General features: G+C 33.0%; 4 protein-coding genes and 1 pseudogene across 7 annotated transcripts; 1 reads left to right on the forward strand and 4 right to left on the reverse strand.

The window, feature by feature from the left end:
* Positions 1-1307: 1307 nt before the first annotated feature.
* LOC128387583 (ATP-dependent RNA helicase DDX54-like) lies at positions 1308-5656 on the reverse strand. Of its 3 annotated transcripts, none has more exons than XR_008325116.1 (6): positions 5528-5656; positions 5076-5315; positions 3461-4979; positions 2790-3256; positions 2144-2429; positions 1308-2043 (listed from the first exon to the last, which is right to left on the reverse strand). XR_008325116.1 is itself a non-coding variant. In XM_053346785.1 (5 exons), coding segments are annotated over exons 1-4 (2178 nt in total). In that variant the 5' UTR covers positions 5529-5656; the 3' UTR covers positions 1308-2043; positions 2790-2838. The 3 variants fall into 3 exon arrangements, 1 of the variants encoding a protein (XP_053202760.1); XR_008325115.1 differs by having other exon boundaries at positions 2144-2433; XM_053346785.1 differs by lacking the exon at positions 2144-2429.
* A 125-nt stretch (positions 5657-5781) lies between these two features.
* Positions 5782-9920, reverse strand: LOC128387577 (piwi-like protein 1; annotated as a pseudogene).
* Positions 9921-10344: 424 nt separating this feature from the next.
* On the forward strand, positions 10345-12737 carry LOC128387586 (ribosome maturation protein SBDS-like). Of its 2 annotated transcripts, XM_053346787.1 has the most exons (4): positions 10345-10558; positions 10688-10817; positions 11734-12093; positions 12372-12737. In XM_053346787.1, the coding sequence occupies exons 1-4, from the start codon at positions 10428-10430 to the stop codon at positions 12492-12494; spliced, it is 744 nt and encodes a 247-aa protein (XP_053202762.1). In that variant the 5' UTR covers positions 10345-10427; the 3' UTR covers positions 12495-12737. The 2 variants fall into 2 exon arrangements, with proteins under 2 accessions (XP_053202762.1, XP_053202763.1); XM_053346788.1 differs by lacking the exons at positions 10345-10558; positions 10688-10817 and adding an exon at positions 10825-10969.
* Positions 12342-15116, reverse strand: LOC128387584 (mevalonate kinase-like). The gene is made up of 8 exons (XM_053346786.1): positions 14775-15116; positions 14552-14660; positions 14223-14364; positions 13873-14098; positions 13329-13692; positions 13108-13203; positions 12709-12859; positions 12342-12586 (listed from the first exon to the last, which is right to left on the reverse strand). The coding sequence occupies exons 2-8, from the start codon at positions 14618-14620 to the stop codon at positions 12483-12485; spliced, it is 1152 nt and encodes a 383-aa protein (XP_053202761.1). The 5' UTR covers positions 14621-14660; positions 14775-15116; the 3' UTR covers positions 12342-12482.
* Positions 15117-15385: 269 nt separating this feature from the next.
* On the reverse strand, positions 15386-18432 carry LOC128387580 (piwi-like protein 1). Its single transcript, XM_053346783.1, has 4 exons — positions 16460-18432; positions 16181-16355; positions 15662-16098; positions 15386-15578 (listed from the first exon to the last, which is right to left on the reverse strand). The coding sequence occupies exons 1-4, from the start codon at positions 18155-18157 to the stop codon at positions 15462-15464; spliced, it is 2427 nt and encodes an 808-aa protein (XP_053202758.1). The 5' UTR covers positions 18158-18432; the 3' UTR covers positions 15386-15461.
* Positions 18433-18579: the final 147 nt, after the last annotated feature.

Consider the following 18579-nt stretch of genomic DNA (forward strand, 5'->3'; position numbering starts at 1 on the left):
ATAAATAAAAGGTAACTGACAGGATTAATTAATTAAGTATCAGGGGTTAGATTAACAAAGGAACCTGTTACTTGGATAGTAAACCATTGGAACCATTTTACTTGAGGCTCTTTAAATAATGTTATATAACAGTGTTAACAGGGATTTACTATCAATTATCATCCCTTGATCATCATCAAAGTTATATAATTATCTCTCTCTCTCTCTCTCTCTCTCTCTCTCTCTCTCTCTCAGTTACTTACTCTCTGAGTGGTTAATCTCCGTTCTTATCGAGATTAATGTTATTACAGATTAATCTGAATATATACATAAGGTTAATTTCCCATGATTGTAATTCAATGTTCAAGATGAAAACGATTTAAAGTATTTCAAGTTGAATTAAGATGATGAGGTGATTCCCAATCATTCAAGTGAGAGTTATTCTGACCTAGGATTCTCAATTGAAGATAATAAACAACAAAAAAAGTGAATTAATTGATAAGATTAACTGATTATTATTTATCTTTAAGATCATCATGATGAAGAAAAAACCGTTCAAAGAGAGATTAATATTCCGGTGTAACAAGTAAACATTTGTACCCTTGTTGACCCTAAACAGGTGATCAGAGTTTATCATCTGTTTAAATCATCATCAGTTTCTTTTACCTTTAAAGTTTGTTTATCTCTCTCTTGGTTGGATTAGTTGGATTAATCAACTAATTCAAATGGCACATTGAACTTACTTTAAGAAAAGGGATGTTGATCATGTCACTGTTGTTGTTGCTTCAACATCAACTTTCACTTTTCATTTCTGATCAGGTTGAGGATGAATAATGAATTCATCATGTAAGGAAAGTTTCTTGAACATGATGATAATCAAGATTCACGATGAAAAGGTCAGTTAAAAGGGTAACTAATAATAGAAGAAGAAGAAGAAAAGTTTTTCATCGTTAGTTTCACTTTTTAGATGCAAATCATGTCCGGTCATCTGGTATTATTATTGAGAATCATCAACAAGATTAACAGGATAACAATTATTACATGACATTTAATTTCCCGTTGACTGATTACGGATTCATCTTTATCATTATCATCAGAATTTCAATCTTCTGGTTATCATCAATTTTTCAGAATTTTCTTCGGTGTTTCTCAACTTTTTGTATTCGGTTACTCTTTCTATCAACCCCATCATCGTCATCATGTTGAATTATACACATAAATAGTTCATCACCATCTTCATCATGATGGAGATGGTGAGATGAAACTACCCTCTGAAACCCTTGGAGCCTCAAAAAAAAAGTGAGAGTCAAGATGAAGCAGAAAATATATAATCCACTTGATAAGATGTTTCAATTGCATCTTCATGTTAATTTTAAAAGTTTTCATTGCTTTCTACAATTAACTTTCTCTCTCACTCTCATCAGAGATGTTAAATTATACAATTAATCATTTTGTGGTTGAACAAAATTGCAAAGGATGAGAAAATTAACCCAACATTCTGAGTGAAAATTTAGATAGGCAACAGAATTGGTTAATTATTAATATGATAGCTTTTCGGAAAAGGTAAAATGGCAAAACCATTGAAAAAGTAACAAGAATCGTATTTAAAAGATTGCTGGTTGATTAGTTGATTTGATTAATAAAAGAGAGAGAGAGAGAAAAAAGTAAAGGGTCAATAAACTAATCATTGATTAGTTAATCAAATCAACAGAAGAAAAGATATTTTTCTTCGTGATCATACCCTTCTCATCCAATTCCAATCCTTTTTTTTTCTTTCTCTTCTTATTCCATTGAAATACAAATTGATTGTTGAAAATCAATCATATTCATCTTTTAATTGCAGTCCAATCAGCAAGGTAATCATCATGTGTATTTATGGTCATGAGAGTCGATATAAGATCAGGTAAAAATTGACAAAGATGTAACTTGTCATTCCTCCAGTGAATGTACACAAAGTCAGCTGAGAGCAATTAGATAATCTGATTGTAAACAAATTCGGTCCTTCACTGATTGATACTCTCGTTCGTTAGTTTTAACCAATCATCATAATCATGTAATTGTGACCTTGAAGATAAAAAAAGAAACATTTTAAGTGAGTATATTGGACAGAGAGGAAAACGAGATTAATTTAAATGATGAGGGAAAAGAAAAAAAAGTAAATTACTTTTAGTTAAGATTAGATGACATATTGATCGACATAGAATAATAATAAGCTAAGGTAAAAAGATGAAGATGGAGAAGCAAAAAAAGAAGAAGAGAAAAGAGATTTTCTCTCCTTATGATGATGATCATCATCATCATCATTTGATGAGATATTACAACGCACAAGAAAAAAAGCTCAGTCACGATAGGGTGGACATTGCCCTTTGAGGAATTTTCAATTTGATTGGAATAAAAAAAAGGGGAGAGTGAGAAAAATAAAGAGAGAAACTCCTTTGGAATAGATGAATCTTTCTTTTTTTTTCATTAATACATTTGCAGAGTTGATGATGAACATGATGAAAAAAAGAAAGAGTAATAAGTGAGAGGGTAAGAGGCGAAACCACATATAAAACCAGTATTCGTCAAGTAATGGTAACCATCATGGAAAAAAATATCAAAGTAAAGAGTAAATTAGGTAAATTGTATAGGGAAAGGTTAGAATGGAAAATGAGAGAGAAAAGAGAAATTAATTGATTGTGATACAGAATTTTTGCAAGAAAAAAGTACATGACAAAATGTTATGAGTGCGAATGGAAAGTCGATCTCATCTCATGTTGGCAAAAATAATTGTTTCTTGCTTGTTCGAAGACAATTAGCGACTAAATTACCTTTTCGAAAAGTACAAATTTATATAATATATTACAAAATTGCACCAGTTTATTGTTTTGATTTTCCTTTCTTTTTGAGCTTCTCTTTTCGTCTCCATTGCATAAATTTTTTCTTCTTATCCATGGCCAGTCTTTCTTTAAGAAGGTCAGCTTTACTTTTAAGTTCACTTTTAACCCGTTGACCACCACGACCTCTACTCGATCCTTTACGTGTTTTTCTTCCGCCCATTTTCTTATTGATATCTTGATCTCGTTGACGAATCGCTTCTTGGACATCATCTCCTTCACCTTCCTCTTGACCATCATATGCATCTTCTTCTTGTTGTTCTGCTCTACTTTTCTCTTGCCATTTCTTGTACAGATTAGATTTATATGAGGCCGAAATCCAAGCTCCAGATTCTGTCTTAATCTTTTTCTTTTTAGGATCATTTGACTCAGAACCAACAAACTTTTTCTTTTTACGATCCCTAAAGATGAGAGAGAGAGAGAAAAAAATTAATGAGAGTAAAGAAAATTAGATTAAATTGAGAACTTGAAAGAAGAGATAAAAAATAACGATGATGAAGTGAAGAAAAAGCAACAAAAGTTTAAAATCTCTTGAAAATCTAATCTAAATTTAATGAGTGACTGTTAAGAGTTGAAAAGCTTCATCAGTTTAATTGTTTACTCACCATTTAGTGGTTGATTTTGGCTTATTAAGTGTCTTTTGATCATCGCCTCCGATATCGAAAACGGCATCATTCAAATCTTTAGTAAAACTATTCTCAATTCCGAGTCCTTTTTCAGAATAATGGTCATTGGATCGATAGGGAAGGAAGAAACTTTCATCTTTATAATCTTTCTCTTCTTCAACTTCGGTAGTTTCGGCAGCTCGTCGAGCCTTGGCCACTATTTTATCATGTTTATCTCTTTTACGATTCATTATATCAGCATAATCTTTCTTATTTGTTCCAATTTCAAATATGGTTGATTTTGGTTTGAAACTTTTCAATGATGATAGAAAATCGTCTCTCTTTTCTTCCTCTTCAGGTATCGTTGAGTTTAATTTGAAAATCGGATGAATGGACATTTGAGCCTTAGATAATTCTTTAGCCTTTTTAACAGCTTCGACAATAGGAACTGCTCGAGTTTTAATGTACTGTTGAGTTGCATTCTCGCAAACTTTCCTCATCCCTTGTAGGTCGATAAATGAATCATGCCATTTGGTTAAAGTGTCACATTCTTCATCAATAATTGATTGAGGTGCTTTACCAATAAGAGAATCTTCAAGTTGTGACTGATTAGTTGCAATTTTAAACGATCGACCCAAGAAAAAGTAAAGCTCTTGTAGATAAGGTAATTCATCTGTGGAAATCAGTGAATAAGCTGTACCACTACGACCAGCTCGAGCAACTCTACCTACTCGGTGAACGTAAAGTTTAGGTTTTCCTGGGAAATTAAAGTTAATCACATTGTCTAGAAAGGGTATATCAATACCACGAGCGGCAAGATCGGTGACAATCATTGTTTTTACTTTTCCACTTCGAAATAGGTCTGTGTTTCCTTTTCGAGCTTCTTGGTCCATTGCATTATAAACTGTTGTACACTGGATTGAAGCCTTTTCCAGAATTGCAGCAAGATATTCAACATGGTGACGGGTTGAAGTGAAAACAACAGTCATTGAATTTGGTTTGATAACAAAACGTAGTAAATACATTAATAAGGCGATCTTTTCAGAATCTCGGCAATAGATTAAGCAAGAAGTTAAATTCTCTGATAATTTAGATTCAACATCTAACCTAACAAGAACTGGATCATGAAGACCAACTTTAACAAATTCAACTACTGAATGAGGTAAAGTTGCTGAAAATAGTAAAGTTTGTCGGTGTTCAGGTAATCGTCTAATGATCTCGGTCATTTGTTCACTGAAACCCATCTCGAAAAGTCTATCACATTCATCCAAGACCAATGTTGTAATATCGGGTAATTTCATGTCCATTTCAACTAGAACGTGAAGAAGACGACCTGGTGTAGCAATCAGTAAATCTGGAACTGTGTGCATGGAGGCAAAATGTTTTTCCAAAGCATCACCACCAAGAATACAAATAGCCTTTAATCCAGTTCCTCTGTTGAGATCTTTGAAAACTTTATATGTTTGAGTTGCAAGTTCTCTTGTTGGAGACAATATAAGACCTTTAATACAACTTCTACCTGTAAGAAGAAAAAAAGATGAGAGAATAAAAAATTTACCATTTAACAAGTAAAGTGAATAAATTAAATCGTGTGAATCAATGAAACCAATTTTACCTGAGTCACGAGATAACTTTTCAATCATGGGTCCAAGAAAAGCCAATGTTTTACCACTACCAGTTCTGGACATACCAATGACATCTTTACCATCTAATATGAGTGGTATTGTTTTACGTTGAATCGGTGTTGGTGTTTTATATCCTTTACGAATGATAGCATTTAGCAAAGGTCGACTGAATGAGAAACTTTGAAAGGCACCAGCCTTTATTTTACGCTTTTCTTTAACATTTTCGTCCACTAAAGTAGATGACGTCATATAATAAGGAGTAAATTAAGATAAACAAATGAAAAGATTAAAATTATTCCAATTCATCAATTAAAATGTAAATTAATCACAAAGAAACAAACACATTGGAAATTTAGAAGAGAAAATGAAAAGAAAAAAACAACAGGCCAACATTAAATCGAATCAAACAGATTAATGTTGAGAAAGAAAATCGAACACTTACTTTTGAGTTATCTTCAAGTAATCTATTTATCTATTTACATTCGAAACAATTAAATTAGATGATATAATTACTATTAATTGTTCACATTAATTGAGTTGAAAATTTAAAATTCAATCAAAACATGTGGAGTCAATGATTGTTTTCCCGATACAAATATGATCTTTTCTGGATTCGAATCTCAGAAAGAGCGCGAAGTTTAAATTTTCTCTTTTGAATTGGTAATCAGTTGAAATTAAAAGGAAACAATATGAAAATTGGGATTTAATTAAATTTTATTATCAAAAAACACACAAAATAATGAATTATAATAGAAAATTAGATAATAATTGCTTCACGAATGAAAAAATGGGAACAAAAAACAAAAAACAAAAACAAAAACAAGAAAATAATGAAAGAGCAAAAAAAAACACAAAATTGGACGAAGACAAAAATGAAATAGAAAGAAGAAAATAAACTAATTAGATATTGATTATCTAATTTCTAAAGTAATGAATTAATGGAGTTAATTCTCTAGTCTAAATGGTATTAAATGTTAGTAAATCAAAATAAAGGAAGAAAAAAAAACATATCGAAAGTCGGTGGGTATTCATTTCCTTTGGCAAGGAATCATATTCATGAGGTGGTTATAGTTGATCAGGAATGATAATTAGTTGATTATATTGGTGATGTGTTGGAATAATGTGGATAATTTGGATATGATAAAAGTAAAGATAAATGATATAGATGCTGAAAGGTGATAAATCATAAAGAAAAAAAGAAAAAAGTTTCAAAAATACTTGAAAATTGACAAAGAAACAAAAACGTGTATTCAAAGTGTTAACTAAGAGCTACGAGTTATGATAAATGAATGAATTAACTAATTAACTAATGATAAAAGAAATAGAAAACTAATCGTATATAAGAAAACTAAATTGTTCGAAAATCAAGAAAAGATAAAATAAAATTCGTGAAGCAAAATCGATAGAAACTTAGAGGAAGAAGAGAGTGTGTGATAGAGCGAGATGATGCTCTTTGTGCAAAGCGGTTCCTGTAAGATGGGCCAATTTGTGGGCATATTGACACGGAGCTGGGACAGTAATGGTTCCCTAGAAGATGCGAAAGAGAGAGGAAAAGAAAAAAAGAACCAATTAGATAAGAATTAATTGTTTTAGGAGGAGTTTAAAATCTAAATCTACATTAAAGGTTATGTACTTACAGCCCAATTGTAGTAAAGATGGCAAAGTTTATAAGCCAATTGTTGATGATGAATTGGCTTCCATCCAGTGTTATCGGCAATAATGTTGTACATCGTTGGATTAACGGTACCTTGACGAACGGATTGACTGATTAAGTAGAAATCATATCTCTCCTTTCGAGTGACGATTGAGTCAATCAATGTTCCTGGAGGTGGATTTTTCAATTCTCTTCCTTCAGCCAAGAAGAATCGAGCATTAACTCGTTTAGTGACAATTATGAAGGTGAAGGCAGTTTTGGCTAATCCTTCCTTTTCTGTTAGAACTTTTTGCATTTCCTTCAATTCGACCTGATAGACGTGGGGAATTTGACCCTCTGAAACTCCATCACGATAGATGATGATACGAGCTGGCCATTCATTGTTCTTTTGATGCCAATTCTTCAATCCAGCTAAGAAGAGACGAAAAAAAGAAAAGAAAATGAATTAGAAAATATTAAAGATGAAATATAAAAAAACTAATATGAAATATTCATATAAAAACAAATCGAAATTTATTTAAATTTCCAATTTACCTCTGAAGTTATTAGCAAAGTTAGCTGACAATTCCTCTCGATTTTGATGATAAGTAGTTCGAGAGAACCAGGTAGTAGCAGAGTAATTAGTTGAACAAACAAATCCACCAACAGATTGGCCTCGTTTCTCAGAGTCATGGTAAGTATCATATCCGATTATCATGGTACTTTTTGGCTGTGGATGAAAATAAAAAAACACAATGTAAATATGAAGAAGAGTCAAAATGAAAAAGAAGATGAAATGAAACAAAATGAATAAAATTCTTACCGGAATGTGAAGTCCCCATGGTTCAGCTCCAAGTTTGGTCGACATTTGAATGAGGATTTTGTTGCAACGGACATTAGATTTTTCTTGTTGCTTAAAACTCGAGTAGTTATAACCTGAGATGGAACAGGTGTCTCACAACAGAAATGGCGTTTGACAGCACTGTAACGGTCAGAATTGTTGTTAGGAACAACAATGATGCAGAATTTTGCAGCTTCGGGAATTGATCGACAAGCATCAAGATAAGATTGAACTCTGTCATTGTCGATCGGGTACATTCTTGGTGGACCAATTTCAATGCCAAGAGGAACACAGACACGTCGCATGTTTGCGAAGAAATCATCAATAAGAGCTTTGTCTTTTCGAAGAGCAATCAAGCACCAATTTTCCATCTTTGCTGGATTTTTCATTTTCTTTGATCGAATTTCTCTTTCAAAGTTACCTGTATGTTGAGGATATGGAACACCAGAATGTTCACCATCATCACCGAAAGTTTGGATTCGTTCACCAGGTAAAAGTCGGGAATTAATGTCAACCAATTTATCATCGAATCCCAATCGCCAAGTTCCCATTTCAGCTCGAACAGTTTCATTTTCTTTCATTTTTCTCAAGAATCCCATGAGTGCACTGGTTTTAGCATTAGGATCCATTCGGGTGACATCACCAAGAACTCGTTTAAAGTTGAAATCGTTTTCATTGACTCAGTGATTCCAGTCATCAGACAGAACTCAGGAATCAATAGGATTTCTTTATTGTCACCACCTCGTTGTTGTCGTTCTGTTGGTTGTACCAAGAGAAGAGGTTGACGTTCGTCCTCACAGGTTTGTTGATACTGTTCCTGATAATAATCTTTCAGGGTGATGGTAGTTCCTCGTCGATCAAAGGTACAAGAGACAGGATTTTTGTCGAAAAGAACATCATCAATTCGATAAGTCTTGTTGTTATATCGGGTCATTACAATTTTTCCAGGTAAATCTTTTCGAGCGACCTCTCGGAAGTTGTCTCGGTTTCGAGATAAGTACTGTCGCAACATGTCTAAGGCACTTTCTCGGCGAATAACTTTATGGATCATGTCAGTGCACATTAGAATACCACCGTCGTGCTCATTGATAGCAGTTGAAATACCAGGCCAAATTTCAATGTCATGGTCAGATAGTCGTTTTCGAGCAGCTTTGTCATAATAGTCACGACCAACCTGAATGAAACCAAGAGAGACAAGATTCCGACGCATTTGAGTGTTGTAAAGACGAAGCATCTCAGCGTGACCCCAACCAACGGTCGATGTTGGCTTAATACGAATGGCAATTGTTGTACCTTCTCGAGTTGTAGCCTCGGTAGTGGTGGTTGTTGTGATTTCTTGCAATGATTTAATCTCATTACCACCATCAAAAATATAAGCTTTGTTGAAAACGGACGAAAGACTGAAAACCAAACCTCTACGAACTCGAATAGATTCAACATTTGGATTAAAATCAACTCGATAAGAATATATAACCTGATCATTTGGAACTCGAAGTCGGAAATAGTTGGTGACGATTTTCATTCCACCCAAATTATCACCCGTTGTATTGGTAACTGTTGGTGGGATAGTTCGTAGGGTTTCAGCAGGTCGAAAAGCACCTCTACCTCGAGTCGCTGGTTCACCTTCAGAGCCTCCGCTGGTTGTAGGCTCATCTCCGCCAGTTGATTCGGTATCTTCGGAACCTCCTTGTCTACCTCGAGCTCGACCACGGGATCTACCGACATCCATGATGAGTCTAATAGCCAAACCAAACATAAACAAAAAAAAGAGAAAACAAAACAAAACAAAAAAGAAAAGAAAAGAAAACAATGATTAGGAAAACAAAGAAAAAGTATTACATCAGCAAGAGATTAAAGTTGATCGAAAAGCTTATCGAAATTAACTAAATATCAATAGGTGTAAATTACTCACTAGATTAATTAGAGAGAATTATGAACGTAAATTGTTGAGTCACAAATTAGAAAAATAAACTAGGTGATGATGAGAAGGACCAATAATTTGGTAAAAAGTGATTAGCCAATTTGAAGAAGGAAAAAAATTGAAGTTAACAATACAAAAGATTGACGATAAATGAGTTAGGATATTCACTGTTGGGTCAATATAAAGCTTGACCAGTTAAGGGGGAGGAGGAGAGAAACAATTAACTGGGAGATAGTGAGACGGTTAATTAGTGAGAATAAGTGAGATAATGGACAATTAGGGATGGATGATTAATAGAGTAATTAAACGTAAGGTAAGATTAAATTGACAAGTTGAAGATATGATGAAAGATTAGGAAGAGGAAATAAGCCTTAGCATTAACATGGAGTAAGATGAGAAGCTTGGAGGCGCCGAGAAGAAGTGATTAACCCACCAGAGAGAAAACAATTAAAGATTAACACAATAATTAGAAGAAGATGATTAAAAGAAGCCAGTAGAAGATAAAATTAGAAAAACAAATATCCAACAAAAATTAGAATCAAACATTAATTATCAACAATGGAAAAGAATTGAAAACAAAATGATTGACCGTTCGCTCCTTTGGGTTAACAGTTATTTACATTTTAATCTTACACTTGAACAAAACAATTTAGATACAAGGAGAAGAAGAAGAAGATGTTTGAAAATAGAATATTAGAATTGATTAATTTGAAAGAATTAGATTAATTGATTAGAATAATTAAAAAAGGAAAGAAATTAAACTTTAACCTGTTGTTGGAAAATCATGTTAACCGGGTAAAAGAAAGAAAGAGAAAAAAGAAAGAGAAAAAAAGGGAAGGGGAAAAGTCGAAGGGAAGAAAAAGTTTGTTTACTTTTCTATTTTTGGAATTTTTGTCTTTTCAATTTCGATTGTTGTTTAATTGTTTCAACGAATACGCAATTTAATCATGTCTAATATTTTCACTCCGACAAATCAAATTCGCTTAACCAACGTGGCCATTGTTCGAATGAAAAAATGTGGAATTCGATTTGAAATCGCTTGTTACAAGAATAAAGTTGTTTCTTACAGAAGTAAAGTGTAAGTAGATTAATGGAATAGAATAATTAACATGGAGAAAACCACGTTGTTAATTTTTCTTTTTCTTTTCTTTTTGTGTTTTGGTTTTCTTTTAATTATTGTCTCTAATTATGTTATTTTCTCTTGCAGGGAGAAAGATTTGGATGAAGTACTTCAGAGTCGCACTGTTTTCACCAATGTATCCAAGGGTCAAGTCGCCAAGAAAGAGGATCTCATCAAAGCATTTGCAACCGATGACCACGAGAAAGTTTGCTTACAGGTACATTGATAGATGTTAATTGTTGAAGGAATTTAATGGTTGGAGAGATGAGAATTACTGGCAATCAGGAAGAAAAAGTCATTTGTTTGGTTGTGATTTTGTGTTCAATTATTTTTCTCTCTTGGTGTTGCTCATCTTGGATTCTAATTGAGGTATCAAAGGATTTGCAAGTTTTTTCTTGTTACAATTGATCATCTTTTTAACTAAAAATTTGTGTCATTTTAGGATTTTAATCAATCTGGATGGTATTAGCTTATTATTATTATTGCTTCATCTTGAGACATTTTGCTTTGAGAATTATACGTTATAGATCATCAGAGGATAATCTAATTAGATTCAAGTATTTAATTGTTTACATCTTTTTCTTTTCTCTTTCTCTCTAATTAGTTTGAAGAATGGAGATAATTTTAACTGATAATTCAAACCATGAGGTTACATTTTAAACTATCAAAAGTTAATAATTAATTCACTTATCTACTTAGATTTGTGATGATGATGATCACAAAAAGCTCTTCAAGAGATTTAATTGTTATCATATCAAATTGTTTCCATTTGAATATCATCATCATTGAAAGAATAGTTTAATTACCACTGATTGCTGGTCAGTTTCAATATTTACTCTTAATTGGTTCATTTACTGAAAAAGATCAAAACAAAACCAATCAGGCGTAATCAAATTATTTTCTCAATGATTTAGCAAATTGAAACTATGATAATTAGTTGACATAATCACTCATTTTTCACCTTGAAAAAAAGTAGTATTTTCTTAATCATTTACCTGTTTTTTTGAACAATTAATTCTAACCTATGATATAACCAAATAGCAACTAATTAACTTGATTATTCACTTCAAATTTTTTACCCAAATCATTAATTCATTTTGTTTGTTTGTTGTTTTCCTAATCTCTTCCTTTAGATCTTGGATAAAGGTGAATTACAGATTAGCGAGAAAGAAAGACAAGCCTCATTGGAATCAGCATTCAAAGATATCGCCACAATTATCGCCGATAAATGTATCAATCCCGAAACCAAGAGACCTTATCCAGTTACCATGATTGAGAAAAGTTTAAAGCAAATTCATTTCTCGGTTAAGCCAAATAAGAGTAACAAATCACAGGCTCTTGTTGCGATGAAAGAATTACAGAAAGTTGTACCCATCGAACGAGCTCAAATGAAACTACGAGTAATGTGCTCGAAGAAACATCAAGCTCGCCTTCGAACTTTGTCCAAAGACATTGAACTTGACACCATTCACCAAGATGGACAATTAGAAATGGTAATTATATCATTTTTTTCCATCATAATTATTATTTAAAATCTTATATTACAATTTAATCGAAAGCTTGATTAGTCATACAGCAAAATACTGTAGCTTATTAAAACGTGTTTTCTTTGACACGAGATTAAATTGTTTCAGATAAAAGTAAACAAAAGTTATATAAATCATCATCTAGAGACTTTTGTAGGAAAATAATCAACAATTAAGTAACTAATTTAGTTCTATTTGCTTTTTTTCTCTCCCTCTCTCTCCCTTGTCACATTTTCTCAATTTAGGTTATTCATGTTGATCCTGGTCATTTTAGGGAAATTGATCAGTTGATTAAATCAACAGCCAATTCTCAATTGCATGTTCTTCTATTGAAAGAAGTAACCGAGGGTGAAGATTCATTGGAATGAAATCCCTGGACAATTAATTTTAATCGTTTGCGCTTTAAATCCATTAGAATTAAGCTGATAAAGCATATCCTCCACTGATTCTCCTGGAACATCTAAACAATTAAATCAACAAACAACAAAAAGAGGGATAAAAACAATTAATGGAATATTAACCAAACTTCTCGCAAGCTAATTAAATCGAATCAAAATTCCCAATTAATCTGAGGAATATTACCTTCAATAAAGATGATTACTGATCCTCCACCACCAGCTCCAGTTAATTTACCCTGGAAACCATATTTCTTGGCAATCGATAAAACTTGATCAATTGCCGAGTGACCAGCACCAAGACAATTTAGTAAACATTGATTAATTTCAACCAAAGTCTAAAAAATTTAAGGGAAAAATATAAAATAATCATATCAGTTAATCAACGAAAACAAAACAAAAAACACTAATCAAATTGGAATCATAATTAACCAGCAAGAAAAGATTTCGCCTATTAATCAACAATCAACTTTACATCGCTCACACTATGATGTGTGCACAATTTAAATTGTAAATCAATTCCCAATAATGGAAACATCTAACCGTTAAAACGCTTAATTGCGCTTAATTAACCAATGATTCTTACTTTAAAATCATATGAATCATCTCCATTTAAATATTGCCATGATTTCCTTGAAATATCACCGATTGCATCCATAACATTATTAATGATTTCAGGAAACTAAATTTGGAATAATTGGAAAAAAAAGAAAACAATTTAAAATTAAACTAATCCTTCTCTCAAGTATATGGAGGAGGAAAAAAACTAATTCTTTTCCAATCTCTAGAGTGGAAAATGATATTAACCATTTGTCTTCTTGAAATTGTCGAAGAGACCAAAGTTTTCGTATTCCTCTTAACTTGAGTGTCAACGAGAACAATTTCCTTTAATCTCATATTAGTTGATGGATAAATAGAATCATCTTTGAACATTAATGTGCCCCCGGCAACGGCGATATTATTATCGATTCCGGAAGGTTTTCCATGAAATAATCTCTCACTTTGGAAAGCCCATTTGTTAATCAATTGATTATCCGGTTGGAAGCCAAGGAAACATTTCAATAAAGCACCGGAAAGGGAAACACTGAAAGCGGAAGATGACCCAAGACCAGCACCAACTGGAACATTGGAAGATAATTTAACCTCCATAGGAATTAATTGCTCTTGTTTTCTAAGTTAATGTTTGGAATAATAACAAAATTAACCATTAATGTAACATGGAAACATTTTGAAAGAGAGAAGATATTTAAATGTAAAGCAGAACGTTATTGAGAAAATGTTGTTCGTAACTTTTACTAGTTGTTATTGTTGAGATAATCAACTAATTAACTAGAGTAAATTAACTACTCACAAGTAGCTTGAGGCCATTGAAAAGTAAAGAAATAGAAATGATTTGGAGCTTTCAATTGCCGATAGAATAACATCATTTTTGGAGGCAATGTCGTTCTTTATGTCACCATTATTGGAACAATTAATTCCAGTGAGCACAATTTCATATAATTTCTTTCCAATATCATCATGGTAACCAGCAATTCCCTGATTATCACCATCATCACATTTAATTGAACTTTCCAATTCTAAAAAAAAGGAAACAAACAAACAAACATATTAGTAAACAGGAAACAAAAATCTTTGTAATGTTTACCTTTTTTTCTTGGTAATTAAAGATTCTAATTGTAATTATTATACATGAATACTTACCCAATTTAATTTTGGACAATTGACTCAATGGCCATTTCACGAAAAAAATTAAATCAATCAAATTTAAACAAAGATAATCAGATTGAGATGAACAATCAATTTCAACGGTTGTTTTCCTATCAAGAGCAGTGGCAATCGCTTCCTATAGTTAACGGAACAAGAGAGAAATCAAATGATATCAATTAACGAATTGCAATTAGATTAACATAATTATCCCAATGGAAATTAACAGATTAATTAATGAAGATTATGAAACCATTGTAATTAGAAGAAATTTTCTTAATTGGTAAACAATTAAGATTAGAAAAACAATCCAAATAAAGACCAACCTTTCCGAAGCAAACTGCATGTTCCCCAAATAGAATCACTTTACCAGGAGCAGTTACAGTTAATGACATGATAAACTGACCGAATGTTGTTGTTGATGATTAAAAAACACTGATAGGAATTAACAACAATTAAGACAAGAAGAAGAAGAAACAAAAAACCAAACCAAATTAACTTTAAATCGCCTCGTAAATAAACAATCAACACGTAGAAATCAAATCTTACCTTTTGTTTGGTGTTTGGTGTTTGTTGTTGTTGTTTAGATCTTGATGATGATGGTGATGGTTTACAATTAAGATAATTTAGTTGGAAATCACTTCCTGATTACTGTGGTTAATACCGGATTGCCCAGTTTACCTCTTAAATGGTCAGTTGATAAGTTGAATAATAAAGTGAAGTTGTTGTTTGGAGGAAAATGGAATCAGAATTGAGCAAAAATAAACAAGAAATAAATGAAGAGCATGTCAAGAAAAAGAGATAACTTGTTTTCGTAATTATGATTTTCTCTTTCTTTCCTTTCTTTTATTTTCTCCGTTAATTGTATTTAGATATTTACTACAATTAGATTAGTTTCCTTGTTCATTAGTTAATTGAGATCAAAACAATTAAAACATGAAAAGAAACTAGAGTTACATTGATTGTTGAAGACGAGATTATATCTCTCAAGTGAATGGGTTAAGATTATGGCGAAGAGAAAAAGTTTCAAGTAGTTAGTTAATTGCGAGAGAAGATAATTAGTTGATTGTTGAGTGAATTGAGTAGTTTTTTATTTCATCATTTAATTAGAATCATTTTTAATAGTCTCAGTTGCTTTCATTGGAGTTTTTGGAAAAGAAAAAGTTTTACATTGAAAAGAATAGGAAAAGTTTTTTTTTTTGTTGGTTGATTGGTTTTCATTTTGTAATAATTAATTTATAAAAAGTATAATTGATTAGCTAATGCATGACTGGGCTCTTGGTGGACGCTGGTTCCAATTAAACAGGCCAATTTGTAAGCGTACTGACAAGGCGCTGGGACAGAAATGGTTCCCTGTTGATAAATTGATAGTAAAAGTTTATTAAAGTTAATCAAATGTTTCATTGAACAAAAATAATTAGCACTTAATTACTCACAGCCCAATTGTAGTAAAGATGACATAATTTATATGCGATCGTTTGATGATGAATTGGCTTCCATTTTGTATTGTCGGCGATTATGTTGTACATTGTTGGGTTAACGGTACCAGCGCGAACACATTGACTGACCAAATAGAAATCGTATCGCTCCTTTCGAGTGACCACCGAGTCGATAACCGTTCCAGGTATTGGATTGACTACTGGATCATTGATTCCACCACGAACGGCAAAAAATCGGGCATTGGCTCTTTTGTTGACAACTGTGAAACACCAATTGGTGTCTTTCAAATCTTCCCGTTCGCTTAGGACCTCGGCTACTCTTCTGGTCTCATTATGATAAACGTAACCAATTTGTCCTTCGGAAACACCATCACGATAGATGAGTATTTTCTCAGGGAAACGGCCATTAATAGAATGCCACGATTTAAGGCCAACTAATCAAAGGAAAATAGAGAGAGAGAAAAAATTGCATAAATATATGGGTTCGAACTGCGATTAGAACTTGAATTATCTTACATTTTAAACTCGAAGCAAAATTACATGACATCTCCTCCCAATTGTTATGATAAGAAACTCTTGAGTACCAAGTAGTTATTTCGGCATTGGTGCTACAAACAAAAGCACCCACAGAGTGGCCATTTTTAACGGTATCTCGATAGGTGTTGTATCCAGCGATCATTGTATTTTTGGGCTATATTTTTAACGACAAAGAAAAAGCGATTTAGTACAAACTGTTATACGACTATGAAAATGAAGAGGGAAAATAAGCGCAATTAGCACAATTATGATACTCACCGGAATGATTAAAGCCCAAGCTTGAGCACCCATTTTAACGGACATTTGGAAGAGCAATTTAGAAGTGATTGATAGTTGACTTTTTCTTAGAATTCGATTGGTTAGAATTTGAGTTGGACAAGGTTGGTCGCAGCAAAAGTATCTTTTGATGGTATTGTAGCGATCGCGATTGTTGTTGGGAACCACAACATGTACCAATTTAGCGGAAGAGGGAATTGATCGGCAAGCGGTAAGATAAGTTTGGGTTCGATCATCTTCTAGGTATAAAAACTTTGGAATGGAAATTTTAACACCCAATGGACCTGCGACTCGTCTTAACATGTCCAGGTAACTTTCGACCATAGATCGATCTCTCATCGGAGCGACAACAACCCAGTATTCAAGGGTAACGGGAGCTCTCATGCTCTCTGACCTGATACTTTGCTCAAATGATCCCGTCTTCTGGTCGTAAAGAATACCATCTTCAGCACTTCGATTTCCCATAAGAATTTTCTCTGTTCCCAAAATTCGTCCAGTAATTTGAGCCAAATCAGGTTCCAAACGAAGATTCCATTGGTTCATTTCTTCCTGAACTTTATCATTTGATATCATTTTCCTGATGAAATCTTTCAGTGAATTCATTCGTTGTGGTGGGTCCAATTTAACGTGCTTATCCAATTCCTTGCGAAAGTTGAAGTCGTTTCTCATATTCTCTGACATTCCCGTTAGAAGGCACAACTCCGGGACCAGAACAAGATCTTTGGTTATCCCACCGCGTTGTTGTCGATCCGTTGGATTAACCATGAGAAGCGGTTGCTTAGTGTCTTGAATTTTAATCGCATATTGAGTGAAATAATAAGTAACCAGATTAATAGATTCTCCTTTTCGCTCAAACATATATGATTCTGGATTTTTATCGAAAATGATATCATCGATTCGGTAGGTTTTCGAATTGTACTTTGACATGACAATCGAACCTGCCAGCTCACGTCGAGCAAAGTCTTTAAAATTGTCTCGATTCTGAGACCAGATTCTTCTCAATATATCCAGAGCAGTTTCCTTTCGAATTATTTTATTCAAACAATTTACCACCATAAGAATACCTCCATCATGTTCGTTAATAGCAGTTAGAACTCCAGGCCAGACTTCAACAGAATGTTCGGGAATCCTTTTGGCTTGATTTTTATCGAAAAAATTTCTCCCAAGTCGAGTCATTGAAAGGTGAGTCAGGTTACGTTTCATTTGGGTGTTGTAGAAACGCATCATCTCCGGATGGCCCCAGGCAATTCGTCCTGTGGGTTTAATTGTAATCTGAATATTTTCATTATTATGTTTATCAACTGCCGAAACTGTGATGGGTCCTGTAAGCTCATGGAGAGATTTAATGGATTCACTTCCATCAAATATGTAACTGCTATTGAACATTTCACGATTTTGAAATATTAGTGAGCGTCGAAATCGTAATGATTCAACATTCGGCTCGAAATGAACATGATAATCGTAAATTATCACATCTTGAGGTGTTTGTAGTCGAAAATGGTTACTAAAAAGACGAACCGCTATTCCACCTTCACCAACTTTCGTCAATAAACCCGAAGGTTTAGTTTTAAGCGGTGGTTCGGCTGCACGGTAAACATCAGATGAAGACAACGGCTTAGGTGGAAATTCAGCTGAAGGTGGACTTTTCGATGATGACCTTCCACGAGGTCGAGCTTCCATATTGTATGATAATAAAACACAATAATAATAACTGTAAATTGTAGTAATTTGTTGTTGTTGTAAAACGAAAATAAGATCAACATCGTTAATAGCGTCCAATTTATACCGAAAATATTTCGACCAAAAAACCTTTCGAATCTGATTGGTCCAAAGTTGCTTTAATCAGCTCGTCAACTTTTATAACTGCAACAGAAAATTAAACACAATCAACAATTAACATAATCCAAAAGTAAAGAGTAAATTGAATAAGCTGTTTAAGCATAAAATTCAAACAAAAAGCTAATCAAAGGTAATGATTGAAGTTTAATTTTCACTTTCGAATCAGTCATTTAATTAGATTGACAATTAGTGATTTAAATGTTATATTAATATTTAGAAACTTAATTTACATCGAAATTATCGTTGATTGAAATAATTTAAAT

Source organism: Panonychus citri, unplaced genomic scaffold (assembly GCF_014898815.1).
Source record: "Panonychus citri isolate SS breed McGregor unplaced genomic scaffold, ASM1489881v1 Contig00092, whole genome shotgun sequence".
NCBI classification, from domain to species: domain Eukaryota; kingdom Metazoa; phylum Arthropoda; class Arachnida; order Trombidiformes; family Tetranychidae; genus Panonychus; species Panonychus citri.

Coding starts and splice junctions, on each gene's coding strand:
- LOC128387583 (XM_053346785.1), bottom strand. Junction 4,980..5,075: donor AAAGTTATCTCGTGACTCAG/GTAAAATTGGTT, acceptor TTCTTCTTACAG/GTAGAAGTTGTATTAAAGGT. Junction 3,257..3,460: donor CCAAAATCAACCACTAAATG/GTGAGTAAACAA, acceptor TCTCATCTTTAG/GGATCGTAAAAAGAAAAAGT.
- LOC128387586 (XM_053346787.1), top strand. CDS start 10,428: ATGTCTAATATTTTCACTCCGACAAATCAAATTCGCTTAACCAACGTG. Junction 10,559..10,687: donor GTTTCTTACAGAAGTAAAGT/GTAAGTAGATTA, acceptor TTTCTCTTGCAG/GGAGAAAGATTTGGATGAAG. Junction 10,818..11,733: donor ACGAGAAAGTTTGCTTACAG/GTACATTGATAG, acceptor CTCTTCCTTTAG/ATCTTGGATAAAGGTGAATT.
- LOC128387584 (XM_053346786.1), bottom strand. CDS start 14,620: ATGTCATTAACTGTAACTGCTCCTGGTAAAGTGATTCTATTTGGGGAA. Junction 13,204..13,328: donor CAATTTCAAGAAGACAAATG/GTTAATATCATT, acceptor TTCCAAATTTAG/TTTCCTGAAATCATTAATAA. Junction 12,860..13,107: donor ATGATTCATATGATTTTAAA/GTAAGAATCATT, acceptor TAAATTTTTTAG/ACTTTGGTTGAAATTAATCA.
- LOC128387580 (XM_053346783.1), bottom strand. CDS start 18,157: ATGGAAGCTCGACCTCGTGGAAGGTCATCATCGAAAAGTCCACCTTCA. Junction 16,356..16,459: donor CTTGGGCTTTAATCATTCCG/GTGAGTATCATA, acceptor TTAAAAATATAG/CCCAAAAATACAATGATCGC. Junction 16,099..16,180: donor TTTTGCTTCGAGTTTAAAAT/GTAAGATAATTC, acceptor TCCTTTGATTAG/TTGGCCTTAAATCGTGGCAT.